General features: G+C 30.4%; 1 protein-coding gene across 1 annotated transcript in view; it reads right to left on the bottom strand.

Annotated features, from left to right (window-relative positions):
- Positions 1–21,544, bottom strand: part of LOC108560481 (thrombospondin type-1 domain-containing protein 4-like) — a 143,706-nt gene that overhangs the window by 66,070 nt on the left and 56,092 nt on the right. Inside the window, exons 4-6 of the mRNA XM_017918045.1 lie at positions 20,544–20,637; positions 19,138–19,237; positions 16,460–16,623 (exon numbers count right to left, since the gene is read on the bottom strand). Of these exons, the coding sequence (XP_017773534.1) occupies positions 16,460–16,623; positions 19,138–19,237; positions 20,544–20,637 (358 nt within the window). The remainder of the gene's footprint in view (positions 1–16,459; positions 16,624–19,137; positions 19,238–20,543; positions 20,638–21,544) is intronic.

Here is a 21,544-nt window from a genome sequence, read left to right as displayed (position 1 = left end):
TTATTTATCCTAAATTCGATTACACTCATAAATCACATTATATTACTTACAATAATATTGTTTCGTTAATTAACACTTGACATTTTTATTGCTACAAAGCGTCATTAGCAATGGCAAAACGTGTTTAGCAACGACAAAGTTTCACTAGCAACGTCAAAATGTCCTTAGCAACGTCAAAGCGTCCCTAGCAACTGCAAAGCGTCCTTAACAACGACAAAGCGTCCCTAGCAATTACAAAATGTTTCTAGCAATACATAGAAATGATTAAGTCTCTAAAATTTCAAAAATCATTTTTTGTTCAATTTGTTAGTCATTATTACAAATTGGCATTATGTAAAGTTGAAAACGAGCAAATATTTCTCGTTTAACGACTTCATTGTATGTTAACAAACAATCGGAGATGACAATAGTATAAATCGCTGCAGAGACCACACGAGTCGAGATCAAATCATAAGTAAATTATTGTATGCATGCAAATAGTTTACATTGGAATAAAATTGGTTACAAAAATTAACTGAATTTAATCATTTTCAATTGGCTACAGTTATTCGTTGAAATCGTTAAGTGCAAACTTAACTATTTTCTCTGTTCCAAGTCAATTGAAATATTACGCACACACACAGAAAAAAAGGTCGTTATGTCACACGCATAGAAGTGCACATCTCTGAGCAATTAGCGAGAATCTTCGAAAGAAAAAACAACTATAAAACTCGATAATTTATTGAGTCCATCTGGAAAGACTTCCTCTCTTATGTAACACTACATAAACATAGAGGAAGAGTCATAAAAACGGACACCATCTTCTTTGATAGTCTGTTTAACTGACTACAAAATATAATAATGCAATAAAATATAGATTTATTAAAAATTAGTGAAATTTCAATCATATTTTTTACAAAAATTAAAAATCCTATAACTTATGTTAGTTTAAAATAAGTCTAGCTGACTTATTGTAGACATAAATATTTTATTAATGATTATATTATAAAATCAAATGTTTAAATTCCATGAATATTTATCTACAATTAAATTTTATTTATTTGAAAATCGTCGGCAATTTCCAATTAGTTATGGCGTTTATCGATGCACGATGAAAGTAAATAAAAAAATTAAATAGGAATACAAATTAAGCATTGCTTCGAAATACATCGTATGTTAAAGGTAAATGAGTAAGTAATGAAGGCTACAATAATGGCAAGGATATGCAGATGATTGCAATTTCTCGAATATGAAAATATGACCAATATCGCCAATGAGATTCGAATGGTCAGATAATATAAACGCTTCCCACACTGCAGGAATTATTGAACGAAAAACCACGATTCCGGCAATTTTCATTAATCATAGATTTTAATATGCATGAAGCATAAATTCGAAAGCAAAGAGAGAGAGAAAGAAAGAGAGTTTCGTGCGATAGTAAAATAGTTAACGGCGCATTTTTATTAAACATAAATGTAATTATTTGCCGTAAAGCTTGTTAAATAATTTTATCTTGGCATTAAATTATAAATACTAAACGAGGCACACGGCCCGGGCAAACACACACATATTTATATATGTGTATACAAACACAAACATACACACATACTTTTCCAATTCGCCGTTGCATCTGATTCGCAGATTTACATAGCTTTAAACCGAACATAATAATGTTATTCATAAAGTTCATCTTCCTGGTAAAACTCACAAGAGCAAATCTTATGTGATGATCTTTCTCTATTTCTTTCTTCTTATGAATACATTTTTTTTTTCTAACAGCAAAGAGCGCCACATGTGTATGCATGCATTTAACTGTGTGGTCGAAATTCGGGATGCATCATTTGCATCTGCAGTATTTCGATCCGCAAAACCGGAATTCGCGCATTAGAGAACATTTACATTCCGTTACAAAAATAAACCGTGCAATCGAAATTATTCTAGCTTATTATTACATTTCGTGGAATTGAAAATACTCAATGGACGTTCTATATTCAAACGTAAAATATGTGAAGAAATCAATCTCTTTACACGATTATATTTCAAATCTTTTTTTTTTTGTTCTGTTATTCAAATTTAATTTGAAACCAATCAAGATGCACTTCGATTTGAATGCACAAAGGAATGAAAGAGCGAGATGATCGAAACGATGGTAATCGTAAAAGAAAAACAATTTAGATTCGTTGATGAAGTACAATAGACAGTGAAAATTGATTTTATTTTAAAGATCTAAAGAGATTTTCGAATTTTCATTATAAAACGTTGTTAAACAATTTGCTAAACAAGACAAAAACAATTTCAAAGCAATTCGAAAACAAGACAAAAATAATTCCTAAATAAAACAAAAACAATTACGAAAGAAGACGAAAACAAAAATCCGAAACAAGAAAAACAATTCCTAAACAAAACAAGACAAAAAAAACAATTGCGAAATAAGACACAAACAATTCTAACATAAATGAAAAACAATTGCGAAAGAAATCTAAAACAAGACAAAATCAGCAAGCAAGTCATGACAAAACCAATTCCGATATAAGACAAAAAAGAAATCCATAACAAGACGAAAACAATTGCAAAAGGTCTAAAATATTTTCGAAACAAGATAAAAACAATTCCAATACAAAGACAAAACAATTCCGAAACAAGATAAAACAAATCCATAATTAGAAGAAAACTTGTCTAAAACAATTTTGAATATTTGGGAAGATAAATTTGAAGAACTACGGCAAATTTGTAATTCGTATTTCGAAACAAATTTTTGTTTAAATTAATTTATTGTTAGTAAAATTTGATTTTACCATATGTTTATTAATAAATAAATTATAAAATGATACAATAATAAAAATAAAATAAAATTCAACTGCTGCAAATGGCTATTGACCATAGATCTTTATGTTATTGTTTTGATAAATTTTCATCGACAAATTTACAAAATCAATAAGTTTTCCAAATTATTAAAGATCGCTTGATTTTCTTTCGATAGTATTTCGTAAAAGTAATATGAACACGTTTTCTCTGCCCACAGATTCGAATCCACAAATAACAAGCACATAATTTACGCTACAAAATATATATCCCCTCATTCCTCCAACTGCCGGTATTTCTGGCATTGGAATGAGAATGAACACTTTGTAGATAGATAATACGTTATTTATTATTGGACTGAAAACACGCGAGAGATGTTCGAGCTGTAAAACTTTGTATGATCTTAAAAGTGATCTAAGCAAAGTATAAAAGTGTCACCGAACTTGAAAGGAGAAAGAACGTGTGCGCGCCACCCCGATCGCATTAATTTTTCGGTTGATTGATCTTTCGCGGCTCGGGCGTGTTTAGAGGAAATTGAAATGTATTTCGGAATGGCGCACTTAATAAACCTTAAAGCGTGTATTTATAAAAGTGTTAATAGGTACAGCGAACGTATATAAATATATATATAAATAGTAAGAACGAATAGTAGCACGAGCTACGAACCACTTTATTCGATTTTCTCTTATTTTTATTTTCCATCTTTTTCCTTCCTTCCTTCGACCACGATTTATTCTTAGCCTCAATCCTACTTATCCTCGCATAAATGCATGGAGCTGTTAGGAATCGCAATATCCAAACTATAAATAACAGCAGAAAAATTCCCGTATTAAAACAATTCATTGAAAATATTTAAATATTACAACAGGATTTCTGAAATATTCGAAAAAAGAAAGTACTTTTATCAGTCCGCCCATCGGTAAAAGTGCACATTTACCAGACACGAGATGTTGATGATGAACGCTGACAATCCGCCCACATATTCACATGCAAACACATCCATCAACACACAAAATAAAGGAAAAAAAAACACAGAAAGAAGAGATGATTGCGACACACTTATTAACACCCATTTTCGATCCAGAGGTGTCGTGCGTGTTTTGCATACGTTATTATTATTATAATTTTCGATAAACGCTCGTAATCATATTTCACACCGATCGTGAATCACGCCTCGCATTACCACTTTCGTACGAATCCAATATAATTTAATTAATCTGGGATTGGCAGAATACGGAAAAGGTGAAGAACAATCGGATATAAATTAGATGTTATCGATTGATATTGATATTGCTTTATATTTATATCCTACTCGAAATAGAAATGAATGGGCTTTAATCTGCTGCGGCAATTACCATAATTCATCATTAAGATCTCCACCAATTGCTCCCATTAGAACAACTAATACAACTTAGAAATCCTCTCGCTTCACTTTACAACGCTGCAATAGATGTAATTTAAATACTTCTAATGCGTTGTCAAAGTAGGTCGTTATTTAATATAATAGATGGCGCCACAAGTTTACAAGTATTTTGTGTCTCAAGATTTATGCTAGTAAACAACATGAAATCGTCACCTATTTAATATATAAATTCTAATAACTTTGTGCTAATATATAATACAAGTATTGGCTTAAATTAAAGTTCGATTGCAGTAATTTGCTAATTATATAATCTATGAAAATTACTATACGCAAAAAAAACTAAGAATTATTAAAATTATGCCTAAAACTAAAGCTTAAATAATTAATACGTTCTAAAGAAAAATATTGATTTCATTAATTTAGGAAAACTGAAAAAAACGTGAAATGATCCATGAGAAACTTCAAAATCAATTGGGATAAATTTGAAAATACAAATGAGATTATTGGGATTAAGGAATTCCGTAATCCTTGCATGGGGTCAAGGATTACATACATTTGTCGGAGGGCTTAGCAACTTTCATTTCAGGCAAAGAACCGCGCGCCGCAAATCACTAAATCCACTTAAATTTATCGACAGATCGCCGTTAAATTACCGGATTAATACGATACGAAAATTAATTTAGACCCGATCTATCCGCGACGCATTAAGTTATATTTATATAACAAAATTACCGGCCGACTTGTAGAGAGATCATCGTTCATACTTGGCAAATCGGATTATGTCAACGATAAATCGGCGAAATACATGAATATTCCTGGCACTGATTGAATAATAAACATTTTGCAACTCAATCTTTGCGAATTTAATAATAAAAAAACAGGTTTCATTCGCAAATGCATTGTTCCTAATTACGAAATCCTCTTTGTTTACATTGTGTCAAGTCTGCAAAAAATGTTATCCGCTTTCAATCTATGCCTTTCCGGAGGAATTCAAACGTTTTTTTTTGTCTTTACATCCCTTTAGATGAGGACAAAAGGAAAATATTTCCAACGTTCCGATGGACGCAATACGACATTAATGGACAATACGTCCTCGGAATTAAATATAAAATCTAATTGCAAACTTATGTTTATGATCCAGGCAATAAAAATCCTTTTTATACCCTTTATTCACAGTTTTTACGACCTTATATTCTTAAACCAGATTCAAATCCCTTTAGTTTTTTAATATTTATTATAAAGAATACAAATCAGGATTACAGAAATGGAGTAGATTTTTTTTTAAATAAGACCTAGTACTACCTTGTGGTTCCTCATACAAAATTGAAATAAAACATCAAATTTCAATTGAATCCTAATTACAATTCAATTACAATCACAATCAAATATTATTCCAACAAAAAGAAAAATATACTCATATTCAGCAGAATTCAATTTTAAAGTTTAAAATGAAGCGATTTTCCGAACCCAACAGTCGAATTCCACATATTTATCTGTCGCAGGGGATGATATAAATTTTCGTGCATTTTTTTTGTTTCTCTTCCTTATCAAACTTTTTCGACGTTCCGGTAAATTGATTTAAAGCGGTGAACTATGGCAAATAAAAAAATAAAGAGGAGAACTCTCAACATTGGTTTATCGCAGAGTTCGCGAACTATTTGCATATCGCTTGACATAACAGGGAATAAAGTATGAAACTTCCAATAGAAAGTTTCTTGTTATATCGTGCTTTAAAAAATGATACAAGATGATACAATTGTCTCATTGAATGAAATAACATAATTTTATCTTTAATATGCATATTTTCATCATCAACTCTATGAGGACGGAACAATTTGACGTGTAAGTATTTAACGTGTCAGAATCTGAACATTATGTAGTGGCATGTTTTGTAAATTCTACAGAAATAATGTCAAGTTTATCAAAAACATGAGGGTAAAAGACTAGTGGCGTGTCGTTAAGATCTAAGATTCGTCTCCACAAAAGCCATGCATACAGGTTGGAAGAATATATCCGCGTTTTAACCGAAAATAATTCTACATAAATTTAGGTGTATTTAATTACACTAATTTTTTCAGGCTAAATATTTTGAAAATAAAGTAAATAAAAAAATCCTTTTTACATATTTATAACTAATTTATTTAATTATAATTTTGGAAAAAAAAAATCAAACAGTTTGTAAACTTTGATATTTTTAATCAAAAAATTGTTTTTGCTATTTTCAAATGCGCTCCAATTTCACCCGAAAATTTTCATGAAAAAAAAAACAATACGTGTTTTAACAAACTAAAAAACATACAATATTTACAGGTAGAAATAAAAACGTGCATGTAACAAAATATGAAAACGTCCAGACTGCAAATGCATAAAATAGTGCTTCAACAAAAATGAATTTAATTGGTAAATAGTGTTGCTATTTACAATAACTATGGATGATAGAAAATAAATAAACAGTGTTTGTATTGTGAATATTTTTAATAATGATTTATGAAATAATTCGATGCAAATTTAAATGCTGTGCGTGGCTGGGATGTGGAAGGACCGAAAAAAGAATTCTTTGTTGATGTGGTTAAAATTGAGACATCGTGAAAGCAAGTTGAATGGACTTGGAGAGTAGTCGGTGGTTATTATGGTATGGTGATCGGATTACCATCGCTGGTATCGTATATCACTCGTATGGTAATTCGCGCAATTTAAATCAGATTATTCGCAATGCGTGGGTGAACTGGACGCTTTATCTGCCGCAAATCTTCCGAAGAGAAACGCCAAGTTAGATCGCATTAACGCGTTCCTTCTGTATTGAAATCCTATAATGATGCATAAACATACACAGACGATCCGCATAAAAAGACATGTTATACGTCAATTAAAATGTGTAATGTTTATATCTTTCACATGGAACGCATTCAATTGGCGATGTGAATAAATTAAATTGCAAACGTAAATTACATAAAAACTACTGATCTGATATAAATGCCAATAGCGTCACTTTATTCACTGATTATTGAGCTTTGCAACATGTGGTCTTATTTGATGATAGTCCTATTCAATTTTGAGATGATTAAAAAAAATGTAAAATTTTATTACTTGAGGTTTGTACGAAAATTACATAAAAAACACTGATCTCACATATATACCCATAGAATCATTTTGTTGATAGTCCTATTCAATCTTAAGATATTTTCAAAAATGTAAAATTTCATCATTTGAAGTTTGGACGCAAATTACAAAAAGAAACACTAATCTCACATAAATACCAATACAATCATTTTGTTTATTGATTATTTATCTATGTAATAAGTGTTAACATTTGATGATAGTCCTATTCAATCTTAAGATATTTACAAAAATGTGAAATTTCATCACTTGAAGTTTGGATGCAAATTACAAAAAACCACTAATCTTACATAAATACCTATAGAGCAGTTTTATTTATTGATTATTTATCTTTGCAACAAGTGTTAACATTTGATGATAGTCCATTCAATCTTAAGATATTTACAAAAATGTAAAATTTCATCACCTGAAGTTTGGATGCAAATTACAAAAAAACCACTAATCTCACATAAATACCAATAGAATCATTTTGTTTATTGATTATTCATCTATGCAAAAAGTGTTAACATTTGATGATAGTCCTATTCAATCTTGAGATGATTACAAAAATGTAAAATTTTATTAAAAGAGTTTTGAACGCAAATTACAAAAAACTACTAATCTAACATAAATACCAATAGAATTATTTTTTTATTGATTATTTATCTATGCAAGAAGTGTTAACTTTTGATGATAGTCCTATTCAATTTTGAGATGATTAAAAAATGTAAAATTTTATTACTTGAGGTTTGTACGAAAATTACATAAAAACCACTGACCTCACATATATACCAATAGAATCATTTTGTTTATTGATTATTCATCTATGCAATATGTGTTAACATTTGATGATAGTCCTATTCAATCTTAAGATATTTACAAAAATGTAAAATTTCATCACCTGAAGTTTGAATGCAAATTACAAAAAACCACTAATCTCACATAAATACCAATACAATCATTTTGTTTATTGATTATTTATCTATGCAACAAGTGTTAACATTTGATGATAGTCCTATTTAATCTTAAGATATTTACAAAAATGTGAAATTTCATCACCTGAAGTTTGGATGCAAATTACAAAAAAAACACTAATCTCACATAAATACCAATAAAATCATTTTGTTTATTGATAATTCATCTTTGCAACAAGTGTTAATATTTGATGGTAGACCTATTGAATCTTGAGATGATTACAACAATGTAAATTTCTTTACTTGAAGTTTGGACGCGAATTACATAATACCCACAGATTTCATATAAATACATATAGAGCAGTTTGAACGCAATAATACACTAATCTCGCATAAATACCAATAGAGTAATTTTATATATTTTGAATGGATTATCTTTAATATAAAACATTTTTTCTATATTACTGACTTAAAATAAAGATTACAAAGTAAGATCATGTTAAAACTATCTGTGGATTTTTATTAACCTAGATTTTCTTCCATTAATTTTCTTCGATTTCCCGAAAGAGCTTTCTCTTGGAATCGTGTTACCTTAGGAATTACAATGAGAAATTCGATTCATACATAAATACAACTTATTATATAATAGCGTCATAAAATGAACGATTTTAATCAAATTCTGGTTTTAATTAGATATTAAGATATGATGATAAAAAAAACACAATTTATTAAGTGTATCTATTACATTTGCTGCAGCACTTGATTGATATATCCTGTAAACGTAACAGTTATGTAAAATAAAATGAAAAAGTATATAATAAAACGTTTCTCCTTGCTTTTTTTTGTGGTTGGTAAACGATGCACCGTATTCTAGGTCAAAGGTAGCCGCGGGGAAATAGTTTGAAATCCGTTCAGTTAAAATAATTGGATAAGTCATCCGTTTTGACGAAGGCGCAACAGTTATCACCCACAATTTTCCACATTACGAAGCCGTGACAATCCTCAAACCAGGAACAAACATGTTTTTTTTTTAATTTCGATTAAAACTGGAAACGTATAATTGATGGAACTCGAGCACAATTTCAAGCGCACTTAAAAATAATTAGGAAAATTGCTTGTACAAATATAACAAAAAAAAATATAATAGAAGAAATATATAAATGTAACAGTTTCTGTTGAGACCTTCGAGCGAATAAGGAAGCAATTTACCGCATAAATATGGACCATATATTTATATGGAAGTCAGGACAAAACAAATTATTAAAACCAACGATGGTTATGCTAATCCGCAATACCCGACGTTACTAAAATAATCGTTGCTTTTTTTTTAATTTCATCGACGTTTTCGATGCCGAAGAAGGAAATCCTTTCTAAAGTTGTTTTCAGCTCCAGATGAAATCTTAGACAATAAACTTCTTTTTTCTTCTTCTATATTTTTGTTAAATTCAATGGTGCCTCGGGCTGCGCAGATATGCATATCGTATCTGACATATTCGCAATTTTAATTCCTGTCTCTTGAAGTCTATTATTAAATCCTCGTGATATTTATTAAGTATTGCGCGTTATTCGAAAGTCTCGGGACTCGAAAGCTTAACGATCCCAATCACCAGAGGCGCTGCAGTCAATCGATCATTTTTTTGCGGATTACATCGCCTAATCCTTAAATTCACCACCATTTAATTATTTTAAGATTCGAGTAGCAACTTTATTTACAATGTGAACTATAAGAGAATTAGATCGCGTGTGACATTAAATGGAATGTATACCATTATTATGATTTACTTAAATCTATATACTAAACCTAGGGGTTTATAACTCTTAACACCCTAAGTGGTTATGTCGTATATATTCGTCATGGTCTCTTCTATTGTGTGACGTTTATGACGAATATATTCACATCATGAATATACTTGGTGTATCTAATGATTATGACGAATATATACGCGTTATCGTTCTTAGTAATAGAAAAGGGATGTGCGCATTGCATAACGTAAACTTACTGAAGAATTAATAAAAATATCTTTTAGTGCATTCCTTGAGCTTCATACACTAAATCAAAGAGCTTAAGGTCTGTTTGTTATTATGCTGTTATCAAACAGGTTAATAGCTAGAACATTCGTATGTGATTCCAGACCAACTTAGTATCTGATACTAAACATTGTTATTGTATTCTCAACCATATCTATATGGAGATATTCATATATTTGTCTATTCCCAATGAACTACCTTGGGCATTTTGAGTGAAACTTTTGGATAATTCGTATATTCAATTTGTTAGCTGCACCCCACAATACGTCCATACTAGTATCATATTACCTTGTACATTAGTAATTTATTATCCTTAATAACTAGAAATTTCTAAACTTTATTAGCCTGAATGTGATCTACTCCATGAGTAGTAAGCCTTCTATGGAGATGTATATTTACCTAAATATTTGACTCTCATTGATTTGAACAGATTTTAGTTGGAAGGCCTCTTTCCTTAGTATGAATGATATATACAGATTTTATTTTATTAACCAATATTCTGCATTCCTTGAGTTTGTTTAAATTTTCCTGCAGATATTCAGATGATACCACTGATTTCTTATCTAATGCCAAGATTGCTGCATCAGCATCGAATGTATCGGCAATTAGTATTGCTCATTTTAGGAATGTCTGCCAAGTAAAGAAGATAAAACAGAAATCCTATTTTCTATAGTAGACCATACTTAGTCGAATTCTTGCGATATAATCAATTAATTGATGAAAATCTTGTATTTGATATTAACACCTTCTGGTTATTAGGATGACGGAAATACGTACGTTGGTATTGCTAGTTTTACGAATGTCTGTCGTGTATAGAAGATAAAACTAGAACAGTTCCTTGTAGTACCCCTGATTCTATTGGATTAAAATAGGTGTATTCATCTCAAATGTTTACCAATTATATGACAAATTCTTTATTTTGTTTAATAGACTGAGAAGCCATACTTAGTCGAATTTTTGTCATAAAGTCAATTATGCCCCTCTGGTTACTGGGATGTCGTAAAGACGTACGTTTTCATCCGGCAGATGCGTAACTGTTTCTACAACAGAAAACAGAGTTTCTTCGTGACCGCTGGATCCGGATATCTGGTATCTCTTCGGTCGTGACGATGGGATGAATTCAAATTAGAGCGGGGAAACTCGTGCAGATTTCGCGTCGATAATGATGAAGATGATGATGATGGTACAGCATTCTGCACGGTCCGGTTCCCACTTGGATCCGCACTTCGGGCTTCATAAATCTAATGAAAAGACCTTGCCGTTGTTGTTGTTGTTGTTTGCAAAAGCGCATTGTTTCAAAATATTCAATTATAAACTGAAACACGCGTTCGCCCGTATTTATGATAGATGCCCATATTGTTTACCATATTTATTGGACGCATTAACGAACGCAAATACCGCGTTTACCATAACCAGTTTTCCACACATAAATATCATCTTGTTGCCTGCATTGCATTATCCTTCCTTCCTTCGTGTGAGTCTCAGCGTTTTTTTTTTCAACACTTACTTTTATACCATCATCATCAACTGCAAGAAATAACATCCTAATCCCAAATTTAATTATCGATATTCCTTCTAAATGAAACGTTGTTAAGAAGTAGCATATCTTCATTTCTGCCGTTTATTTGTATACATCAGCAGTTAAAATTATTGGATTTTTCAATTTATTTCCTTGTTTTGTATTTATAATGAAATTATGGATTTGCCAATACTCGTATAATAACCTCTATATTGCAAATTATTGATAAATAATAATTATATGGTAATTTAATAAATAAATTATTAGTGATTATGTCGTTATTAAACATTCAATTAAATAATAAGAATATTGCTTAAAAGAAGATAATTATTTACACTTTAACCTATATTGTTTTACTGTTTTTTTCTTCGCTCTATACAATTTAATGTTAAAATTATATGGTTATTAAGTCTATATGCTTCGTAATAGAAATTCATATTAACACTAAATGTTCCAACTTTTCATGTATACCCAATCATACCAAACTGGGGTCAAAATGACACCGTTGCTCCTCCAAATCACTCGGAACTCAATAATCATTCTACCATTATTCAACATATTTTCTTCTTCATTGTTCGTGTATGAAAGTGTAACAACCATGTGTTTCAATCTGAGAACCACTTAATTTCGGCGCGTCACCAAAATTCCTCATCATCCAGTCATTATGGAACCGTCAGACCGCAACGAAATGGTCCATTATGTGCAGACCCACCGATTAATACCAATGTCCTAATATTTTATTAAATCAACCCAACCAAAAAAAAAAACAAAAATTGTTAAAAAAAATAAGAAACAAATTTTCACACATTACATCCCCATACAATTCCATAATTCCCGACTCTAATTATTAATTAACCATTTCCTCCCACATTTTACCACAGATGACTTCACAATATCAATCAAACACAATAAAACATGCACCATATAATTTATCATCAATTATACAAAAACATAATTAATTTAAACTTCACTTATAATTATTATTGTAATTATAACTGTAAATATATACGATATGATGTTTATGTATGCAGATATATATTGTTAACAGTATATTTGTATTGAATCGAGAAACGCAATAAAATAACCGATTTTATTCGGTCGTTTTTCATCGCGGATTACGAACGTAAAAACCAATTAATTATGGAAATATCGCGTGGGATTCCTTTATAATTTATACAAGATTTAAGCGTACATCCGATCCGTCGATGAAGAACTCCAAAAATATATAGTGAAATCTCAATTTAGAAACATCTCTTATAGATAGACATTTCCTAATTTATGATACATTTAGTTGTCTTCTACTTCCTTCCTTCAATGTAGTTCAATAATACGTACATGATTTTTATCTCATTTAATTGCTAAAAAGGTATGTTCAATTATACGTACGTTATTATATACGATGACCAAAATTATTATCATTTACAGTGAAATATCCATTCGAAACAATTTTTTTTTTCCAATTTTATATTATTTATTAGCTAAAACAATAAAATGTGAAAACACTGATTTTTCCGACGTTTTTCACTTTTGAACGCAAATTTCATCGTAATGAAACAGCAATCTATGAATACTTGCTACATTCCCCAAACATCCAGCTTTCATATGCATCAATCCATTCAATCTATTATAGTTTCCAAGAAATTCACTGAAATTGCTTTTTCGTGTGTTAATTTTTCAATTTGTTCAAATTTGAACGGGAATTACAGCGATGAAATCAAAGCAATGTATAAAAATACATTACTATAACTATAAAGAAAATTTGTAATAAGAGTATCACTAAAACAGGAATAACTCTTGCAAACTTCGTTCAGCGAAAGTTTCTGCAGTTTACAAAGTTTATTTTTTCGAGGCAATCGGTTTTTAATCTACCCGGAGCATTCGTATGCAAACGACTGCGCTAGATCGAACGGATATAACGAGCGTTACTTGCGAACAGCGGTAATAGTTGAAAAATGCATGATTAATTGGACTTTGTTTACTCGAACATGTCAGCTCTTGGAAAATGCAATTCCTTTAGTTTCGAAATTGAAAAAAGCATTACTCTTCGTCGTGACAAGTGGAAAACTAGTTTTCGCAATTTCGTTTTTCAATACTGTTTTGAATTATAACAATTTTATATATTTTAGTTGATTAATTTTGCAATTATTATTTATCATTTTTATTATATTTTCAGTCAAAAAAAACGTAAAGTTATCAACGTAAATGTAATTTCAATAAATCATATATTTAGTGTATATAAAAGAAAATCAAATTTCTTTGACTTCTAAAATGAAAATAAAATGAAAAAAAGCTGAGGAAAACGAGTTTTCTCAATTTCCTTATATAGTTCCTCTTTCGCCTCTTTCAGCCTTCATATACAAAACAAACAAAAAAATAACTGATTAAGTTTGCAATTATTGTTTATCATTTTTATTCTGTTTTCAGTCAAAAAAAACGTAAAGTTATCAACGTAAATGTAATTTCAATAAATCATATATTTAGTGTATATAAGGAAAATCAAATTTCTTTGACTTCTAAAATAAAATGAAAAAAATCCGAGGAAAACGAGTTTTCTCAATTTCATTATATAGTTCCTCTTTCGCCTCTTTCAGCCTTCATATACAAAACAAACAAAAAAAGAGACAAAAGTGCAATAGAATATAGTTCCTTATATAACTGATTAAGTTTGCAATTATTGTTTATCATTTTTATTCTTTTTCAGTCAAAAAAACTATTTCAATGAATTGTATTTATTATCAACGTAAATTTGATTTCAATAAATTCTGTAATGTGTGGTTTACCTAATAAAAGGTTAAAAGTAAAATAATGTGAATAAGTTTGAATCGATTGCAGCATTCTACGACGTCTGGCTTTGCAGACTGGACAATAGGAGCAATCTAGTTAGCGCGTTACGCAATCCGCCCACCTTCTTCCACATTGGAAAGGATCCATGCAAAGCGCTGCTGCTCATTGTATGCAATCGTCCGTCCGGTTCTTTGATCGTAAATATTATACAAGAGTCGAGAGTTGGAAGCGGGAAGCGAGCGCGAGAGATGCGGGGATTATTTTTCATTTGAATATTTTAATATTTACCATTCGGAATGGACAAATATAAATACGTGAAATGTTTGTACATGCATCCCCGGAGAGGACTTCCACGAACGGAGCTCTCGCATTATGCAAATTGCCCTCCTCCATTCCTAATTCACACCAATGCCGTACACAAAGAATCATCACATCACATTCACATGATAAATCTACTTTCAGCATAATAAATCAATAAATATCTCTATTACAGCAACATTCCAACGCACATTCCAAAAAATCTTAATTATAAAGTTCACATTATATATAATCAATTAAAAAATATTTCGCTAAAGAATAAAAAAATATAAATAAATACAAAAAACTTCTTCTTTTAAAATCATCATCTTTTGTGTTCTTTTCTATTACTACAACATTTCACTCATTTTTAAAATCCACAGATAAATCACATCAGAATTGTTCACAAAAAATGCAATATATGTATATGTAAGTAAATAATTGAACTTTTTAATACACATTAAATGAGTTAAGTTAATTAGAGAATTAGATTTATAATCAAGTAAAAATTAAAAAAAAATCAAAATCTAATTTAATTTCTAAAATGTATAAAAAAACATGTGACGTGTAAAATATAATAATTGTATATGTAAGCAAACTTTTTAACACGTATTAATTAACTTAAATTAATGAGAAAATTAGAATTATAATGAAATAAAAAATCTAAATCTCATTTAATTGGTATTAAGTATCTTCATTAATACATACATTATATATACCTTGACCTTATATAATAATCATAATATACAGTAAATCATCAATTCCATCGTATTTTTCACAAGTTTGATCTAATTTATTTGCTAAACCGTATGTTCGATAATACGTACATTATTATGTACTTTTACCAAAATAACGTATACATGTATGTATAAATATTTCAATTACGTACAAAGTGTAATAATTGCATATGTAAGTAAATAAGTAAAAAATTAGAATTACATTCAATGAAAAAATAGAAATTTCAGAATCACAAATTCACTTCGAACTTCATCATCGCCATGATATTAACAAAGGAAATAAACTATATATATATAAAAAAAAGTATCGTTGGCAACAAGACACGTAATATATTGATTTGGTATAAGATGCAGCAACTTCTGCAAATTGCAATATTTTATGTGACTGCAAATACATATTCAATGGTTTCCCTAGAAAACGCGTTTACAACATCCAGCGATTTATCTGCACACAATTATTATACAGCAAATCAATTCTAAATGAACACAAATATTTCTTAACCGATTTTCTTTTACATATCTTTCAATAAAAGAATATTGCAACATTTTCTTATTGCTTTACAGAACATTGAACGAATTATAATAATCTGGTAATCTGTTAATCTGTTAAATAAATACAAGATTTAAAACTATTTCAGAACGAAACATGAAAATGTTAAATCAATAATATAAAATCAGAAATTGTTAAAACTTTTCAAACCGAGAACGACGCAAAACGAATAAATCGACGTTGAGACAGGATGATGTAAAATTAATCGGTGAAGAATGCAGTATACAGTGTACAATTGTGTCGAAAGGATCGATCGACCACCTCCTTCGATATTTATGTGCATTTTAAAGGACCTATCGATAAATAAGGCCGCAGAGCTAATTCGTTTTCCGTGTTTTGCCGCGCCGAACTTCCGAATTAATATTGCAACAGGATCGAAGTCTTCCTTACCTTGCAAGATCCATCCACGCAGACACCCCTCGTTCCGATGGGGGCGGTTTTTCCGCTGTACGTGGTAGGTTTGAAACAGGATGTTCCATCCTCGACGGTCCTGTTCAGGGTCGCGTAGAAACCACCTCCGACCGCCAAACAGTTCAGGGCGCACTCATCGATTCCTATCAAAAACAAAATACATTTTACACGTCAATTTAAAGTAGTTCAACAAAGGACAGTCACTTGTATAAGTACTTGACACGTTTAGAGTAAAATTTACATTAACTTCATCGATTACTTGAATATGATAGTTATAATCTAAACGTCAATTTAGAGCTGCTCATATAAGACAAAGTTACTTGTAAGCAAGTAAATTACAATTTTAAAATCAATCCAGAGTTGTTCATCGCAGATAAGGGACTTATTAAATACTTGTCACATTTAGTATAAAATATACATTAATTTCATCAATTATTAACAAGAAAATTACAATTTAAACGCCAATTCAGAACTGCTCATCTACAACAAAGTTACTTGTAGATTACTTGTCATGTATAGAGTATAATATACTAGCAAGTAAACTACAATTTGTACGTCATTTCAGAACTGCTCATCAAAGATAAGTAACTTGTCAAGTAATTGTCGCTATACACGTAAAATATACACTAATTTCATCAATAATTCAGAGTTGGATTTCAAAGACACAAAATAAAAAAATCATTTCAAATCCACCAATTAAATTTGAAATTAAACCAAGAAACCCCGGCGTATCCACCAATAATTTAATATATAATAATTTCAAATAAATCTAAACACTTTTAAAAAAAATCATCGATCATAAATTTCTCTCAAAGACAAACAATCGTATTTCATGTGTGAAAACTGAAATGCGTATATTAAATTCTCCAGCAAAAGAATAAAATAAGGAAGACCTTTCATTTCGTGTCGGCGCTTTTGTATTCCCATCCGAGTTGTTTGTTGCTTCCTACTTTGAGGATTTAATAACACAGCGACTTTGTGCCGAGGCATTCAATTTCAGTGTACGTGGACGGGCATTTGTAACTTTACAAGATTATGAAATTTCATCTGAAGGAAGAACAAACAAAAAAATACAGAAAATGCAAGAGACAAAACAAACAATATATAAATAAGAAAGCGGTAACATCTTCGCTAATGAGAATAATGCACGTAAATACCTACAATTTTCTGCTGTACGTTATTTCTATTAGCATTTTATATTCGTCTTGTGTAAATTAATATGCATCCACATTCATTATTCAAAGTTTAAGGCAAACTTTTCGCTTCGAGAAAATCTCCGTTTCACCGCACGAGGAGGCTAAGCTTTCGGCTTACATTTGCATACACAATTTTCCACCGAAATCGTTACGAAACAACGCGCCGTTTTACCGCTTAAATTTGCGCAAATATTTTGCATAAACCAACAGCATAAACTTAAATATTATTATAGGTTAATATAATTCTTATTCGACTCATATTTTATTCAAATACTAAATAATTTTTAGTTATAATTCCTTCTCCTAATCAATATTAATTTTATTAATCCTAATCTAGTAAATTAAGTAATTTATCCAAACCTAGTTTATATTTCATAACTCAGGGTATTCTAACACAACCTTGTCCTTAATGTATTCTAGCATAAACTAGCCAATCAGATAAGAGAATTTCACCAGTTCCTCGTTTGACACAAGATGACAGCTGTCATTTCGATATGTATTAACCCTTAGGTTGAGAAACGCTGATCTAGCATAACCTAAACTACCAATAAGCTAATCTAACATGATTTAAGATAACCAAAACTAATATATCATTAAGTTAAAGACATACAGTAAATGAAGAAACTTTAGAACTCTCTATATATCTATATAGAATACTTCTGAATGAAACGAAAAAGTTATTTCCTTGATAGGAATGATACACTTGTAAATAACAACTTAAAGTCAGTGTAGGTCGATAAAGGAGCGTTCAAAGTGTAAAAAGATGAACTCCAGACTGTAATCTCGGTAAAAGGGCTGCTGCGGTTTTCTCAATGCAGAGAAAATGAAGAAAGGAAAAAAAATCACCCAGAACTTACGAAACTCTTACGATCCATCTACAACTTTTTCCACCGAACGTTCATTCTCTTTCACGAGTTCAAGAATTACACGAGTTCAGTTTTCGTTGCGAAAAATAAAACAAAATAAACTTATTTTCATCAAGCATTAATACAGCAATGATTATTAATTGAAATATTATAAGATATGATTGAAATCCGATAAATGTCCAATCTAAGACTATTTCTAATTGTATTCTATACACTTGTACTAGTAGCTAAGCACGTTGGGTTGCCTAGAACTTCGTCGCGCTATATTCTAATTATCGAAAGGAAAAGTTTGAATCTAATTAATTGGTAGAACTTGATGGAATTTTGTTGCCTCGTGCGTTTTTAATTAAATTTATTATTTTTTAATTATCACACGAAATTGGAACGAATCATCGCATTTCACGCTCGAAAACTATGCTAATTAACATCGAATTAGTTCAATTAGCGTAAATTTGAATGTTATTAACTGTAATACATCTATTTTATATTCCTTTAATAGAGGGACGGATTGTGCATTATAATTACGAACAGAAGGAAACGGCGTCTATTAATTAGGGTTTCGGTAAAAGGCCGAACTCATAAATGATTGATTTACCTTTCAGATAGGGTTCCCAGGCATAATTCTTCCCTTTGAACAACCTGTTATTAAAGGCAGAGCATTGTTCCGTTCTGAAATCACGCGCAGAAGGACAATCCTGAAACAGATAATGAAGCAACATCACTCGCAATCATCGAAAATAAGTAGAGAATGAGAAAAAGAAAACAGGAAGGAATAAAAGGATTGATTGGGTGGGCGTACGAGATTAATGCTGTATAATTAGTTTCCATGTTTTGAGGAGGTGACAGGGAACATCAGGTCTGGTCTGTGGATTTTTGGGTGGTCCAGAGGATAGGAGGAGGCGCGTTCCACACAAATCATGATTTAACGCCTCCCTTGACCCCGGATCGGGTTGCCAAAAGGCCAAATCGAAGCTCATTTACTTAACTACGTCGCGTATGGACTTCATCGATTTAGTTTAATCCCTTTGGATTTGCGGAATGTAAACCCATTGACCCTGCATTCCTAAACCAGGAAATTTGAGCCAAGTGTCAATGAAAGCAAATAAAAAATCGATGGAATGTTAATCGAAATTTCACGCCTAAATTAATCAAACAATAACAAACAATCAATAAACAATAATTTCAATAAAACGTAGTTCTATAGTTAAGTAACGATCTCATAATTAATAATTATTAATAGTAGACACACATTCGAATATTTAAGTTTAGAGACCACATGAAAAATTAAATTATAATATAAGAATAGTGTCAATAATGAACTTCTTCTTGTTTCTTGTTTTTGACGAGATTGTTTTATTGCGCGCTTTTGTCCTGCTAAGCATAACAATATAAATCGAACTACAAAAATTGTCTATTATCTAGTTTACAATGTTTCTAATAGAAAGTCAAATTATTAGAAAATTTACAATATTTTTAGTATTAAATAAATTAATTGTAATTGACAGGGCATTCTAATCCCTGCATTTCCATGACGATTTTTATTATTATTGACTAAATGTTAAGAATGTCTTTATTACAATCGTTCACTTCACTTGACTTTAGATACGCAAAGAAAAGAAGAAAACTACAAAACAATCGTTATGGTTCAATGCAGACATTAAACAATCCAACAAAGCAAATGCATTCCATTTTTTAATCTATTTTTTCTTCTGGTAACAATCTTGATAGTTCAATCTCAATTCTTGTCATTTCAGAATAATTATTGAAAAATTCAAATGTAACAGATATTTTTTTTCATTACTCTTACATAATATACAAAAACACATTAATTTGTATTTAGGAACGTTAATGTAATTTCTGTATTAACTAGAAAAACTATTTTATAATTTAATTTGTAAAGTAATTATTTCTAGATTTTTGTTGTTATATTAAATTGTGTCACAATTCAATTAGTAAATTAATATAAAAACATGTGAGTAAAAAAAATACATATAGACTCACCTCTCTATTGCATAACCTATATCTTTTGTAAAGCCCAACGCAATGATGGACAACCCTGTATTGTCGTCTCTTCCTTTTGTGACTGTTGTATACTCTGAAAAAATGAAACACACGAAGAAAATCAGTTTTAATAAATTACAGGAACTAATTGAAAAGTTAAAATTAATTCACTCTAACTTTAATAGTTTTAACCTTAAAACTACGTCCATTCATTAAGGGACAAAATTTATCAATGTAATTAATCAGCTATAATTAATTTAATTTAATTAAAAAAATCACTTCCTTCCGACTTTAATTAGAAAAAAAAACTGGACTAACCGCATTTTCGTGTCTTCCATTAAGAGGAATTAACATACCCAGTTCTATTTTTGTTCTAGCTGCATAAACATGAAATTTGCATATTCGCCCCTGGGACGTAGCAAACCATTCGAATTGCATAATACGCAATCTCCATTCGAGCTTTATTTATATATTTTTTTTCCAACGTCAAAACCGTAACGAAACACGTTAACTTTCATTGCGCCGCAGTAAAACTTGTACAGTCCACAAATTTTGATTTAAAAAGCGTGAAAATAGTTTTGCATGATGGATCCATTACGAAAAAAAAACACAGAACATTTCAACGTTTAAATTCGAAATACGGTATTCACATTGAGGAATTTTGCATTTGAAACCTGAATTTATATCCACTCAATTACTGTAAAATGATGAATGCAAAATGCATTTAAATTTCGCTAAAACCTCAGTTGTGATTTCATTTCGGAGCCGATTGTGACTTCTTAATGGGTTTTAATGAATGCGCATATTTTTGATGATAGCATTTGGCCTTTGAATAGAAAATATTAATATTTATTTGGCTTTTCGTTGCGACAGAGTGGAGACAGTTCTAGGATATTCATCAATCACGTTATGCTCATAGACGAACAACGAAATGCATAAATAATTCAATTACCTTCGAGTGTTGAGCTCGTTAAATTAATTCAAATCTATCCGAGATCATT

Source organism: Nicrophorus vespilloides, unplaced genomic scaffold (genome assembly GCF_001412225.1).
Source record: "Nicrophorus vespilloides isolate i.1.1-1 unplaced genomic scaffold, Nicve_v1.0, whole genome shotgun sequence".
Lineage (NCBI taxonomy): Eukaryota > Metazoa > Arthropoda > Insecta > Coleoptera > Silphidae > Nicrophorus > Nicrophorus vespilloides.
This window is presented reverse-complemented; position numbering and strand designations above follow the sequence as displayed.